At 48.4% G+C, this 14697-nt stretch overlaps 1 protein-coding gene across 1 annotated transcript in view; it reads right to left on the bottom strand.

Annotated features, from left to right (window-relative positions):
• Positions 1–205: 205 nt before the first annotated feature.
• Positions 206–14697, bottom strand: part of ATP13A1 (ATPase 13A1) — a 221407-nt gene continuing 206915 nt past the window's right edge. The window contains exon 26 of the mRNA XM_063931515.1: positions 206–584. Within this exon, the coding sequence (XP_063787585.1) occupies positions 474–584 (111 nt within the window). The 3' untranslated portion in view covers positions 206–473. The remainder of the gene's footprint in view (positions 585–14697) is intronic.

Here is a 14697-nt window from a genome sequence, read left to right as displayed (position 1 = left end):
ACTCATTGCTTCGCTGACTGTAAATAGGACAATAATAAGTCTCACTCCCCAAGTGTACAAAACTTTGGCACTATACATTTCTAATCGGCAATCTCCATCCCTGCAAAATATATTTTTTTAAAAAGCATTAAATATTAAAAATAAAAGTTTGGCATCAAAATAATGCTGTATAATAGGACTGAATTTGGATCCAAAAGAGAAAAGGTTTTTAAAATTCACCAATGCTGTTTATTTAACAAATTGTTTGCGCTTTCCAAAAGCGAATTCCAGTAGAAAAAAAATAGGATCAGTTTATCATGTCCTTAAACATGTAATTCAAGTTTCAAGTGTTAAGTTATATCCTCTTCATCTTGTCACTTTATCCCATTTGCTTTATTCCACCTCGGGGGCAAAGGTGCTCTTGGGAACGAGGACTGAAACTGTAAGATGGGACTTATATTTCTGATCATTGTTTTAGTCTTTATGGACTGGTTTCAAGAAGGCACTTTCAGCTTACAGCTCCCCAAGAAATACTGGAGAATCCGGTCCACCACCCAGGCCAAGCAGAAGTCCAAACAGAGAACTTTGACAATCACCAGCTTGAACTGTAAAGAAAAAGAATATGCCTGGTAAATCTATATTCAAGCAAAGTAAGCAGGACATTCAATGCAATCTCTGCAGGAACACACATCCATGTGATACAGCAGATTAAGTCAAATATATATATTAAAAAGAAAGGGGGTAATGATTCATAATTTATTGCATGTGTTATTCATTAAAATGATTAACATTTAGTTATAAGGCACCAACAAATGCTGTTGAGCTTTATAATTAGTAACAAACCAGCAATAAAACAAGACTGGGTAATACTAATAACTGACAGGCAAAGAGGTAAGAGGGCCCTGCTCGCTATTTTACAATCTATAAGGAATATTAATTTCATACATGGGCGATTCTGTGTGACGTGCGGGACATTTACATGCATTCAAGTACATGAACTGATTCTATACAACAAACATTTTTTGTGTTTTCTGGTGTCAAAGTCTTAAATACTTAGTTGGCAGAAAATATACACCAGGAAAAAAATTACTACAGGAAACTGTTCCTTCTGGAATTAATAAAAATTCTGCGTAGTGACAGTTGCTTTACTGTTAACAGTAAAAGGACTTCAGGATTTGCTCAACTGGATCTTTCTTGGACACATTTATTCCTAGTCCCCCTCAGAGATAACTGGTCCTACTCAAATTCACTCACTAGGTATGGGTTATTGAATAAGCATTAACTGGCATTTTCTGCATTACATAACAAGCTTTTTATTGTGCTTTTATGTATTTATTGTGACAGAAATACCTTTCTCTTAATTATATCAAGATACATAAGTTTTTTTTTTCATATATAGAATCTTTAAAGTATATAATAAGAATTTACTTACCGATAATTCTATTTCTCGGAGTCCGTAGTGGATGCTGGGGTTCCTGAAAGGACCATGGGGAATAGCGGCTCCGCAGGAGACAGGGCACAAAAAGTAAAGCTTTCCGATCAGGTGGTGTGCACTGGCTCCTCCCCCTATGACCCTCCTCCAGACTCCAGTTAGGTACTGTGCCCGGACGAGCGTACACAATAAGGGAGGAATTTTGAATCCCGGGTAAGACTCATACCAGCCACACCAATCACACTGTACAACCTGCGATCTGAACCCAGTTAACAGTATGATAACAGCGGAGCCTCTGAAAAGATGGCTCACAACAACAATAACCCGATTTAGTTAGCAATAACTATGTACAAGTATTGCAGATAATCCGCACTTGGGATGGGCGCCCAGCATCCACTACGGACTCCGAGAAATAGAATTATCGGTAAGTAAATTCTTATTTTCTCTATCGTCCTTGTGGATGCTGGGGTTCCTGAAAGGACCATGGGGATTATACCAAAGCTCCCAAACGGGCGGGAGAGTGCGGATGACTCTGCAGCACCGAATGAGAGAACTCCAGGTCCTCTTTTGCCAGGGTATCAAATTTGTAGAATTTTACAAACGTGTTCTCCCCCGACCACGTAGCTGCTCGGCAAAGTTGTAATGCCGAGACCCCTCGGGCAGCCGCCCAAGATGAGCCCACATTCCTTGTGGAATGGGCCTTAACAGATTTAGACTGTGGCAGGCCTGCCACAGAATGTGCAAGTTGAATTGTGCTACCAATCCCACGAGCAATCGACTGCTTAGAAGCAGAAGCACCCAGCATTGTTGGGTGCATACAGGATAAACAGCAAGTCAGATTTCCTGACTCCAGCCAACCTGGAAACTATATTTTCAGGGCCCTGATAACATCCAGCAACTTGGAGTCCTCCAAGTCCCTAGTAGCCGCAGGTACCACAATAAGCTGGTTCAGGTGAAACGCTGACACCACCTTAAGGAGAAACTGGGGACGAGTCCGCAGCTTTGCTCTGTCCGAATGGACAATCAGATATGGCTTTGTGAGATAAAGCCGCCAATTCTGACACTCGCCTGGCCGAGGCCAGGACCAACAGCATGGTCATTTTCCATGTGAGATATATCAAATCCACAGATTTGAGTTGTTTAAACCAATGTGATTTTTTAGGAATCCCAAAACTACGTTGAGATCGCCCAGTGCCACTGGAGACATCAAAGGGGCTGTATATGCAGTACTCCCTTAACAACTTCTGGACTTCAGGAACTGAAGCCAATTTCTTTCTGGAAGAAAATCAACAGGCCGAAATTTGAACCTTAATGGACCCAATTTGAGACCCATAGACACTCCTGTTTGCAGGAAATGTAGAAATTAACCTAGTTGAAATTCTTCCGTGGAGCCTTCCTGGACTCACACCCTGGCACATATTTTCACCTAAGTGGTGATAATGTTGTGCGGTCACCTCCTTCCTGGCTCTGACCAGGGTAGGGATGACCTCTTCCGGAATGCCTCTTTCCCTTAGGATCCGGCGTTCACCCGCCTTGGCGTCAACGCAGCTGCGGTAAGTCCCGGAACAGACACGGTTCTTGCCGAATCAAGACCCTTCTTAGTATCTCTTGAAGTTCCGGGAACCAAGTCCTTCTTGGCCAAACCGGAGCCACGAGTATAGTTCTTACTCCTCTCCTTCCTATCATTTTCAATACATTGGGTATGAAAAGCAGAGGATGGAACACATACACCGACTGGTACACCGACGGTGTTACCAGAGCGTCCCAGCTATTGCCTGAGTGTCTCTTGACCTGGCGCTTCAGGTGGGACGCCATCATAACCACCTTTGGTCTTTCCCAACGGTTTACAATCATGTGGAAACTTCCAGATTAAGTTTCCACTTTTCCGGGTGGAATTCATTTATGCTGAGGAAATCTTCCCAGTTGCCCACTCCCGGAATGAACACTGCTGACAGTGTTATCACATGATTTTCCGCCCAGCGAAGAATCCTTGCTGTCATTGCCCTCCTGCTTCTTGTGTCGCCCCGTCTGATAACGTGGGCGACCGCCATGATGATGTCCTACTGGATCAGCACCGGTTGACTTTGAAGCAGGAGTCTTCCTAGGCTCAGAGCATTGTAAATTGCCCTTAGCTCCAGTATATTCATGTGGAGAGAAGTCTCCAGACTTGACCACACTTCCTTGGAAATTTTTTCCCTGTGTGACTACTCCCCAGCCTCTCAGGCTGGTATCCGTGGTCCCCAGAACACAGTCCTGAATGCTGAGTGTGCTGCCCTCTAAAAGATGAGCACTCTGCAGCCCCCACAGAAGAGACACCCTTGTCCTTGGAGACAGGATTATCCGCTGATGCATCTGAAAATGCGATCCGGACCATTCGTCCAGCAAATCCCCTGAGATCTGCCGAATGGAATCGCTTCGTAAGAAGCCACCATTTTTCCCAGGACTCCTGTGCATTGATGCACTGATACTTGGCCTGGTTTTAGGAGGTTTCTGACTAGGTCGAATAACTCCTTGGCTTTTTCCTCCCGGAGGAACACCTTTTTCTGGACTATGCCCAGAATCATTCCTAGGAACAGCAGACGTATCGTCGGAAAACAGCTGCGATTCTTGGAATATTTAGAATCCAGTCGTGCTGTCGTAGAACTACTTTAGATAGTGCTCTTCCGACCTCCAACTGTTCTCTGGAACTTGCCCTTTTCAGGATATCGTCCAAGTAAGGGATAATTTAGATGCCTTTTTTCTTTGAAGAAACATCTTTTCGGCCATTACCGTGGTAAAAGGCCCGGGGTGCCGTGGATAATTCAAACGGCATCGTCTGAAACTGATATTGACAGTTCTGTACCACGAACCAGAGGTACCCTTGTTGAGAAGGGCAAATTTGGACATGGAGGTAATCCTTGATGTCCAGGGACACCATATAGTCCCCTTTTTTCCGGTTCGCTATCACTGCTCTGAGTGACTCCATCTCGATTTGAACCTTTTATGTAAGTGTTCAAAGATTTCAGTTTAGACTATGTCTCACCAAGCCGTCTGGCTTCAGTACCACAATATAGTGTGGAAAAATAATACCCTTTTCCTTGTTGTAGGAGGGGTACTTTGATTATCACCTGCTGGATATACAGCTTGTGAATTGTTTCCAATGCTGCCTCCCTGTCGGAGGGAGCCGTTGGTAAAGCAGACTTCAGAAACCTGCGAGGAGAAGATGTCTCGACTCTCCAATCTGTACCCCTGGGATAATACTTGTACTATCTAGGGGTCAACCTGCGAGTGATCCCACTGCGCGCTGAGACTCTTGAGACTACCCCCCCACCTTGAGTCCGCTTGCACGGCCCCAGCGTCATGCTGAGGACTTGGCAGACGCGGTGGAGGGCTTCTTTTCCTGGGAAGGGGCTGCCTGCTGCAGTCTACTTCCCTTACCTCTATGTCTGGGCAGATATGACTGGCCTTTTGCCTGCATGCCCTCATGGGAAAGGAAGGATTGAGGCTGAAAAGACGGTGTCTTTTTCAGCTGAGATGTAACTTGGGGTAAAAAGGTTGGATTTCCCAGCTGTTGCCGTGGTCCCCAGGTCCGATGGACCGACCCCAACTAACTCCTTCCCTTTATACGGCAATACTTCCATGTGCCGTATGGGATCTGTATCACCTGACCACTGTCGTGTCCATGACATCTTCTGGGTGATATGGACAACGTACTTATCTTGATGCCAGAGAGCAAATATCCCTCTGTGCATCTCACGTACATATATATAGAATGCATCCTATTAAATGCTCTATATGAATAAAATATTTTCAGTCAGGGAATCCGACCAAGCCAACCCAGCACTGCATCTCCAGGCTGATGGCGATCGCTGGTCGCAGTATAACCACCGTATGTGTGTATATACTTTTTAGGATATCTTTCCAGCTTCCTATCAGCTGGCTCCTTGAGGGCGGCCGTATCTGGAGACGGTAACGCCACTTGATAAGCGTGTGAGCGCCTTATCACCCTAAGGGGTGTTTCCCAACGCGCCCTAATTTCTGGCGGGAAAGGGTATAACGCCAATATTTGCTATCGGGGTAACCCCACGCATCATCACACACTTCATTTTATTTTATCTGATTCAGGAAAAACTACAGGTAGTTTTTTCACTTCCACATAATACCCTTTTTTGTGGTACTTGTAGTATCAGAAATATGCAACACCTCCTTCATTGCCCTTAACGTGTGGCCCTAATGAGAAATACGTTTGTTTATTCACCGTCGACACTGGATTCAGTGTCCGTGTCTGTGTCGACCGACTGAGGTAAATGGGCGTTTTTAACGCCCCTGACGGTGTTTCTGAGACGCCTGGACCGGTACTAATAGTTTGTCGGCCGTCTCACGTCGTCAACCGACCTTGCAGCGTGTTGACATTCTCACGTAATTCCCTAAATAAGCCATCCATTCCGGTGTCGACTCCCTAGAGAGTGACATCACCATTACAGGCAATTTCTCCGCCTCCTCACCAACATCGTCCTCATACATGTCGACACACACGTACCGACACACAGCACACACACCGGGAATGCTCTGACAGAGGACAGGACCCACACTAGCCCTTTGGGGAGACAGAGGGAGAGTTTGCCAGCACACACCAAAACGCTATAATTATATAGGGACAACCTTATATAAGTGTTTTCCCTTATAGCATCTTTATATATATCTCAATATCGCCAAAATCAGTGCCCCCCCTCTCTGTTTTAACCCTGTTTCTGTAGTGCAGTGCAGGGGAGAGCCTGGGAGCCTTCTCTCCAGGCTTTCTGTGAGAGAAAATGGCGCTGTGTGCTGAGGAGATAGGCCCCGCCCCTTTTTCGGCGGGCTCGTCTCCCGCTATTTAGTGAATCTTGGCAGGGGTTAAATATCTCCATATAGCCTCTGGGGGCTATATGTGAGGTATTTTTCGCCAAAAAAGGTTTTCATTTGCCTCCCAGGGCGCCCCCCTCCCAGCGCCCTGCACCCTCAGTGACTGCCGTGTGAAGTGTGCTGAGAGGAAAATGGCGCACAGCTGCAGTGCTGTGCGCTACCTTTAGAAGACTGCAGGAGTCTTCAGCCGCCGATTCTGGACCTCTTCTTACTTCAGCATCTGCAAGGGGGCCGGCGGCGCGGCTCCGGTGACCATCCAGGCTGTACCTGTGATCGTCCCTCTGGAGCTGATGTCCAGTAGCCAAGAAGCCAATCCATCCTGCACGCAGGTGAGTTCACTCCTTCTCCCCTAAGTCCCTCGTTGCAGTGATCCTGTTGCCAGCAGGACTCACTGTAAAATAAAAAACCTAAGCTAAACTTTCTCTAAGCAGCTCTTTAGGAGAGCCACCTAGATTGCACCCTTCTCGGCCGGGCACAAAAATCTAACTGGAGTCTGGAGGAGGGTCATAGGGGGAGGAGCCAGTGCACACCACCTGATCGGAAAGCTTTACTTTTTGTGCCCTGTCTCCTGCGGAGCCGCTATTCCCCATGGTCCTTTCAGGAACCCCAGCATCCACAAGGACGATAGAGAAAATCTTTTATGTACTTACATTTACTTGTGCCTCAGTGCTGTACTTTTACATAACTCCCCCAGGCTTCTCCCATGGCCCCAGATCTTATTTCATAAGAGCTGGGGCAGCAGGTGATACCCTGATGGGTGTTACGTACAACATAAGAGCTGGGGCAGCAGGTGGTACCTTGATGGGTATTACGTACAACATAAGAGCTGGGGCAGCAGGTGATAGCTTGATGGGTGTTACGTACAACATAAGAGCTGGGGCAGCAGGTGATACCTTGATGGGTGTTACGTACAACATAAGAGCTGGGGCAGCAGGTGGTACCTTGATGGGTGTTACGTACAACATAAGAGCTGGGGCAGCAGGTGATACCTTGATGGGTATTACGTACAACATAAGAGCTGGGGCAGCAGGTGATACCTTGATGGGTATTACGTACAACATAAGAGCTGGGGCAGCAGGTGATAGCTTGATGGGTGTTACGTACAACATAAGAGCTGGGGCAGCAGGTGATAGCTTGATGGGTGTTACGTACAACATAAGAGCTGGGGCAGCAGGTGATAGCTTGATGGGTGTTACGTACAACATAAGAGCTGGGGCAGCAGGTGATACCTTGATGGGTGTTAAATACAACATAAGAGCTGGGGCAGCAGGTGATAGCTTGATGGGTGTTACGTACAACATAAGAGCTGGGGCAGCAGGTGATACCTTGATGGGTGTTACGTACAACATAAGAGCTGGGGCAGCAAGTGATACCTTGATGGGTATTACGTACAACATAAGAGCTGGGGCAGCAGGTGATACCTTGATGGGTGTTACGTACAACATAAGAGCTGGGGCAGCAGGTGATAGCTTGATGGGTGTTACGTACAACATAAGAGCTGGGGCAGCAGGTGATACCTTGATGGGTGTTACATACAACATAAGAGCTGGGGCAGCAGGTGATAGCTTGATGGGTGTTACGTACAACATAAGAGCTGGGGCAGCAGGTAATACCTTGATGGGTGTTACGTACAACATAAGAGCTGGGGCAGCAGGTGATACCTTGATGGGTGTTACGTACAACAAAAGAGCTGGGGCAGCAGGTGATACCTTGATGTGTGTTACATACAACATAAGAGCTGGGGCAGCAGGTGATAGCTTGATGGGTGTTACGTACAACATAAGAGCTGGGGCAGCAGGTGATAGCTTGATGGGTGTTACGTACAACATAAGAGCTGGGGCAGCAGGTGATACCTTGATGGGTGTTACATACAACATAAGAGCTGGGGCAGCAGGTGATAGCTTGATGGGTGTTACGTACAACATAAGAGCTGGGGCAGCAGGTAATACCTTGATGGGTGTTACGTACAACATAAGAGCTGGGGCAGCAGGTGATACCTTAATGGGTGTTACGTACAACATAAGAGCTGGGGCAGCAGGTGATACCTTGATGTGTGTTACATACAACATAAGAGCTGGGGCAGCAGGTGATACCTTGATGGGTGTTACGTACAACATAAGAGCTGGGGCAGCAGGTGATAGCTTGATGGGTGTTACGTACAACATAAGAGCTGGGGCAGCAGGTGATAGCTTGATGGGTGTTACGTACAACATAAGAGCTGGGGCGGCAGGTGATAGCTTGATGGGTGTTACGTACAACATAAGAGCTGGGGCAGCAGGTAATACCTTGATGGGTGTTACGTACAACATAAGAGCTGGGGCAGCAGGCGATACCTTGATGGGTGTTACGTACAACATAAGAGCTGGGGCAGCAGGCGATACCTTGATGGGTGTTACGTACAACATAAGAGCTGGGGCAGCAGGTAATACCTTGATGGGTGTTACGTACAACATAAGAGCTGGGGTCGAAGGGGCATACAACAGGGAGAACAAAAAAAAAGAGCTGGGGGCAAGAGGACTATAAACAGGCCCCCTGAGCACGGGGCTGTCCATGGGCTGCCTGTTGCACATCAGTGACCTTAACAGTCAGTCACTCATCTCTCAGGGGAAATATTTGCTTTAGATAGTGTCAGGTTACCCAGGTGTATAACTTGTGTCCAACTCCAAAATACTCAATGTGAGGGAGGGGATGAAGGCAGCCTTGTAAGCAATGACTTATTGTTTGTGAAATTATTTACTGGTTACCCATGGACATACTCTCCGCTGATTGGCCAGAGTAAAATAGCCATAGGGCACCCCAGTATCGTGGGGCTGGATCAGATACTCATCAGTGATTAGGCTCCCTTTGGTGATGCCCATTGTGCAAGCTTGCTACTGTACCTCAAAACTCTGCAGAGCAGAATGAGATGGGACCTGGTAGTTGCTCTCCAGTCTCGAGAATTATGAAGAAACGCCAGTTAGGCAGCCAAAAGTTAGTTCCCTTCATATACCGAGAAGCCACAAGTGTGGGAACCGGAGCCAGAATTTACTGTAGTGCCCGGAGATGCTAATAATTTCATTATGTACAGAGTGTGAATCCTGAGATCAGGACTGGTGAGGGATTATAGCTCCTACTGAACTGACAGAGAAAATAAGAATTTACTCACCGGTAATTCTATTTCTCGTAGTCCGTAGTGGATGCTGGGAACTCCGTAAGGACCATGGGGAATAGACGGGCTCCGCAGGAGACTGGGCACTCTAAAAAAAGATTAGGTACTATCTGGTGTGCACTGGCCCCTCCCTCTATGCCCCTCCTCCAGACCTCAGTTAGGGAAACTGTGCCCGGAAGAGCTGACATTACAAGGAAAGGAAATTTTGAATCCAGGGTAAGACTCATACCAGCCACACCAATCACACCGTACAACTTGTGATAACTATACCCAGTTAACAGTATGAACAACAACTGAGCCTCACTAAACGGATGGCTCATAACAATAACCCTTAGTTAAGCAATAACTATATACACGTATTGCAGAGAGTCCGCACTTGGGATGGGCGCCCAGCATCCACTACGGACTACGAGAAATAGAATTACCGGTAAGTAAATTCTTATTTTCTCTGACGTCCTAGTGGATGCTGGGAACTCCGTAAGGACCATGGGGATTATACCAAAGCTCCCAAACGGGCGGGAGAGTGCGGATGACTCTGCAGCACCGAATGAGCAAACACAAGGTCCTCCTCAGCCAGGGTATCAAACTTGTAGAACTTTGCAAATGTGTTTGAACCCGACCAAGTAGCAGCTCGGCAAAGCTGTAATGCCGAGATCCCTCGGGCAGCCGCCCAAGAAGAGCCCACCTTCCTTGTGGAATGGGCTTTTACCGATTTTGGATGCGGCAATCCAGTCGCAGAATGAGCCTGCTGAATCGTGCTACAGATCCAGCGAGCACTAGTTTGCTTTGAAGCAGGAGCACCCAGCTTGTTGGGTGCATGCAAGATAAACAGCGAGTCAGTCTTCCTGACTCCAGCCGTTCTGGAAACATATATTTTCAAAGCCCTGACTACGTCCAGCAACTTGGAGTCCTCCAAGTCCCTAATAGCCGCAGGCACCACAATAGGTTGGTTCAAATGAAACGATGACACCACCTTTGGGAGAAATTGGGGACGAGTCCTCAATTCTGCCCTGTCCATATGGAAGATCAGATATGGGCTTTTACATGACAAAGCCGCCAATTCCGACACACGCCTAGCCGATGCTAAGGCCAACAGCATGACCACTTTCCACGTGAGATACTTTAGTTCCACGGTCTTAAGTGGCTCAAACCAGTGGGATTTCAGAAAATCCAACACAACGTTAAGAACCCAGGGTGCCACTGGTGGCACAAAAGGGGGCTGAATATGCAGCACTCCCTTAACAAATGTCTGAACCTCAGGCAGTGAAGCCAGTTCTCTTTGAAAGAAAATGGATAGGGCCGAAATCTGGACCTTTATGGACCCCAATTTTAGGCCCATAGTCACCCCTGACTGTAGGAAGTGCAGGAATCGACCCAGCTGGAATTCCTCCGTAGGGGCCTTCCTGGCCTCACACCAAGCAACATACTTCCGCCATATACGGAGATAATGTTTTGCTGTCACGTCTTTCCTAGCTTTTATCAGCGTAGGAATAACTTAATCTGGAATGCCTTTTTCCGCTAGGATCCGGCGTTCAACCGCCATACCGTGAAACGCAGCCGCGGTAAGTCTTGGAACAGACAGGGCCCTTGTTGCAGCAAGTCCTGTCTGAGAGGCAGAGGCCATGGGTCCTCTGTGCGCATTTCTTGCAGTTCCGGGTACCAAGTCCTTCTTGGCCAGTCCGGAACAATGAGTATTGTTCTTATTCCTCTCTTTCTTACTATTCTCAGTACTTTTGGTATGAGAGGAAGAGGAGGAAACACATACCGACTGGTACACCCACGGTGTCACTAGGGCGTCCACAGCTACCGCCTGAGGGTCCCTTGACCTGGCGCAATATCTTTTTAGCTTTTTGTTGAGGCGGGACGCCATCATGTCCACCTGTGGCAGTTCCCAACGGTTTGCAATCAGTTGGAAGACTTCCTGATGAAGTCCCCACTCTCCCAGGTGGAGGTCGTGTCTGCTGAGGAAGTCTGCTTCCCAGTTGTCCACTCCCAGAATGAACACTGCTGACAGTGCATGCACGTGATTCTCCGCCCATCGAAGAATCTTTGTGGCTTCCGCCATTGCCATCCTGCTTATTGTGCCGCCCTGGCGGTTTACGTGGGCGACCGCCGTGATGTTGTCTGACTGAATCAGTACTGGCCGGTTTCGAAGCAGGGGCTCTGCTTGACTCAGGGCGTTGTAAATGGCCCTTAATTCCAGTATATTTATGTGCAGAGAAGTCTCCAGACTGGACCACAGCCCTTGGAAGTTTCTTCCCTGAGTGACTGCCCCCCACCCTCGGAGGCTTGCATCCGTGGTCACCAGGACCCAGTCCTGTATGCCGAACCTGCGGCCCTCGAGAAGGTGAGCACTCTGCAGCCACCACAGAAGAGACACCCTGGCCCTGGGGGACAGGGTGATCAGTCGATGCACCTGGGGATGCGATCCGGACCACTTGTCCAACAGATCCCACTGAAAGATCCTTGCATGGAACCTGCCGAAGGGAATGGCTTCGTATGAAGCCACCATCTTTCCCAGGACTCGCGTGCAGTGATGCACCGATACCTGTTTTGGTTTCAGGAGGTCCCTGACCAGAGATGCTAATTCCTGGGCCTCTCCACCGGGAGAAACACCTTCTTCTGTTCTGTGTCCAGAATCATGCCCAGGAAAAGCAGACGCGTCGTAGGAATCAGCTGCGACTTTGGAACATTCAGAATCCAGCCGTGCTGTAGTAACACTTCCTGAGAGAGTGTTACGCTGATCAACAACTGCTCCCTGGACCTCGCCTTTATGAGGAGATCGTCCAAGTACGGGATAATTATAACTCCCTTCTGCCGAAGGAGTATCATCATTTCGGCCATTACCTTGGTAAATATTCTCGGTGCCGTGGACAGGCCAAACGGCAACGTCTGGAACTGGTAATGACAGTCCTGTACCACAAATCTGAGGTACTCCTGGTGAGGTGGGTAAATGGGGACATGCAAGTAAGCATCTTTGATGTCCAGCGACACCATAAAATCCCCCTCTTCCAGGCTTGCAATAACCGCTCTGAGCGATTCCATTTTGAACTTGAATTTCTTTATATAAGTGTTCAAGGATTTTAGATTCAGAATGGGTCTCACCGAACCAATTTGTATAGCCCAGAGATCCACCTGTGAACGAACCCACTGGCTGCTGAAGTTTCGGAGACTCACCCCCACCGCACCTGGCTCCGCCTGTGGAGCCCCAACGTCATGCGGTGGACTTAGTGGAAGCAGGGGAGGACTTTTGTTCCTGGGAACTGGCTGCATGGTGCAGCTTCTTACCTCTACTCCTGCCTCTGGCAAGAAAGGATGCACCCCTGACCCTCTTGCCTTTTTGGGAACGAAAGGACTGCATTTGATAATACGGTGCTTTCTTAGGCTGTGAGGAAACCTGAGGCAAGAAAGTGGACTTTCCAGCTGTCGCTGTAGACACGAGGTCCGACAGACCATCCCCAAACAATTCCTCACCCTTATAAGGCAAAACCTCCATGTGTTTTTTTAGAATCAGCATCTCCTGTCCATTGCCGAGTCCATAAGACCCTCCTGGCAGAAATGGACATAGCATTAATTCTAGAGCCCAGCAGGCAAATGTCCCTCTGAGCATCTCGCATATATAAGACGACGTCTTTGATATGACCCAGGGTTAGCAAAACAGTATCTCTGTCGAGGGAATCTATGTCGTCTAACAGAGTATCTGTCCACGCTGCTACAGCACTACACATCCAGGCTGAAGCAATAGCAGGTCTCAGTAGAGTACCAGAGTGTGTATACACTGACTTCAGGATAGCTTCCTGCTTTCTATCCGCAGGCTCCTTTAGGGCGGCCGTCTCCAGAGACGGCAGGGCCACCTTTTTAGATAAGCGTGTCAGCGCCTTGTCCACCTTAGGGGATGTTTCCCAACGTAACCTGTCCGTTGGCGGGAAAGGGTACGCCATCAGTAACCTCTTAGAAATCACTAATTTCTTATCAGGGGAACTCCACGCTTCTTCACATAATTCATTTAATTCATCAGATGGGGGAAAAGTCACTGGCTGCTTTTTCTCCTCAAACATATAAACCCCCTTGGTATTAACCGGGTTACTCTCAGAAATGTGTAATACATCTTTCATTGCAATAATCATGTATCGGATGGCCTTAGTCATTTTAGACTGTAAATGTGCCTCATCATCGTCGACACTGGAGTCGGACTCCGTGTCGGCATCTGTGTCAACCATCTGAGCTAGAGGGCGTTTATGAGCCCCTGACGGTTTCTGAGTCGCCTGGGCAGGCGCGGGTGGAGACCCCGGCTGTCCCAAGGCTGCAGCGTCATCAAACCTTTTATGTAAGGAGTTTACACTGTCATTTAAGACCTTCCACATATCCATCCAATCTGGTGTCGGCCCCGACGGGGGCGATACCACACTTATCTGCCCTTGCTCCGCCTCCAAGTAACCTTCCTCATCAAACATGTCAACACAGCCGTACCGACACACCGCACACACACACAGGGAATGCTCAGACTGAGGACAGGACCCCACAAAGTCCTTTGGGGAGACAGAGAGAGAGTATGCCAGCACACACCACAGCGCTATATAACACAGGGATTTACACTGCTAATAAGTGATTTTCCCAATAGCTGCTTGTTTGTATTGATTTGCGCCTAAATTTATGTGCCCCCCCTCTCTTTTTAACCCGTCTTGTACCTGGATACTGCAGGGGAGAGCCTGGGGAGCGTGCTTCCAGCGGAGCTGTGAAGGGAAAATGGCGCTGGTGTGCTGAGGAAGAAGGCCCCGCCCCCTCAGTGGCGGGCTTCTGTCCCGCTTTCAGTGTAAAATAATGGCGGGGGTTTTTACATATATACAGTGCTAGACTGTATATATGTATGTTTTTGTGCCAAAGGTACCTCAATTGCAGCCCAGGGCGCGCCACCCCCCCTCCCCTCCCCCCCCTCCCAGCACCCTACAGTGACCGGAGTGTGTAAGTGTGCTGGGAGCAATGGCGCACAGCTGCGGTGCTGTGCGCTACCTTAATGAAGACAGGAGTCTTCAGCCGCCGATTTCTTCGTCTTCCAGCTTCTGTTCTTCTGGCTCTGCAAGGGGGACGGCGGTGCGGCTCCGGGAACGGACGATCGAGGACAGGTGCCTGTGTTCGAACCCTCTGGAGCTAATGGTGTCCAGTAGCCTAAGAAGCACAAGCTAGCTGCAAGCAGGTAGGTTTGCTTCTCTCCCCTTAGTCCCACGTAGCAGTGAGTCTGTTGCCAGCAGAAACTCAC

Source organism: Pseudophryne corroboree, chromosome 6 (assembly GCF_028390025.1).
Source record: "Pseudophryne corroboree isolate aPseCor3 chromosome 6, aPseCor3.hap2, whole genome shotgun sequence".
Taxonomy (NCBI): Eukaryota; Metazoa; Chordata; class Amphibia; order Anura; family Myobatrachidae; genus Pseudophryne; species Pseudophryne corroboree.
Note: the sequence above shows the minus strand (reverse complement) of the source record. Positions and strands in the feature narration are given on the sequence as shown.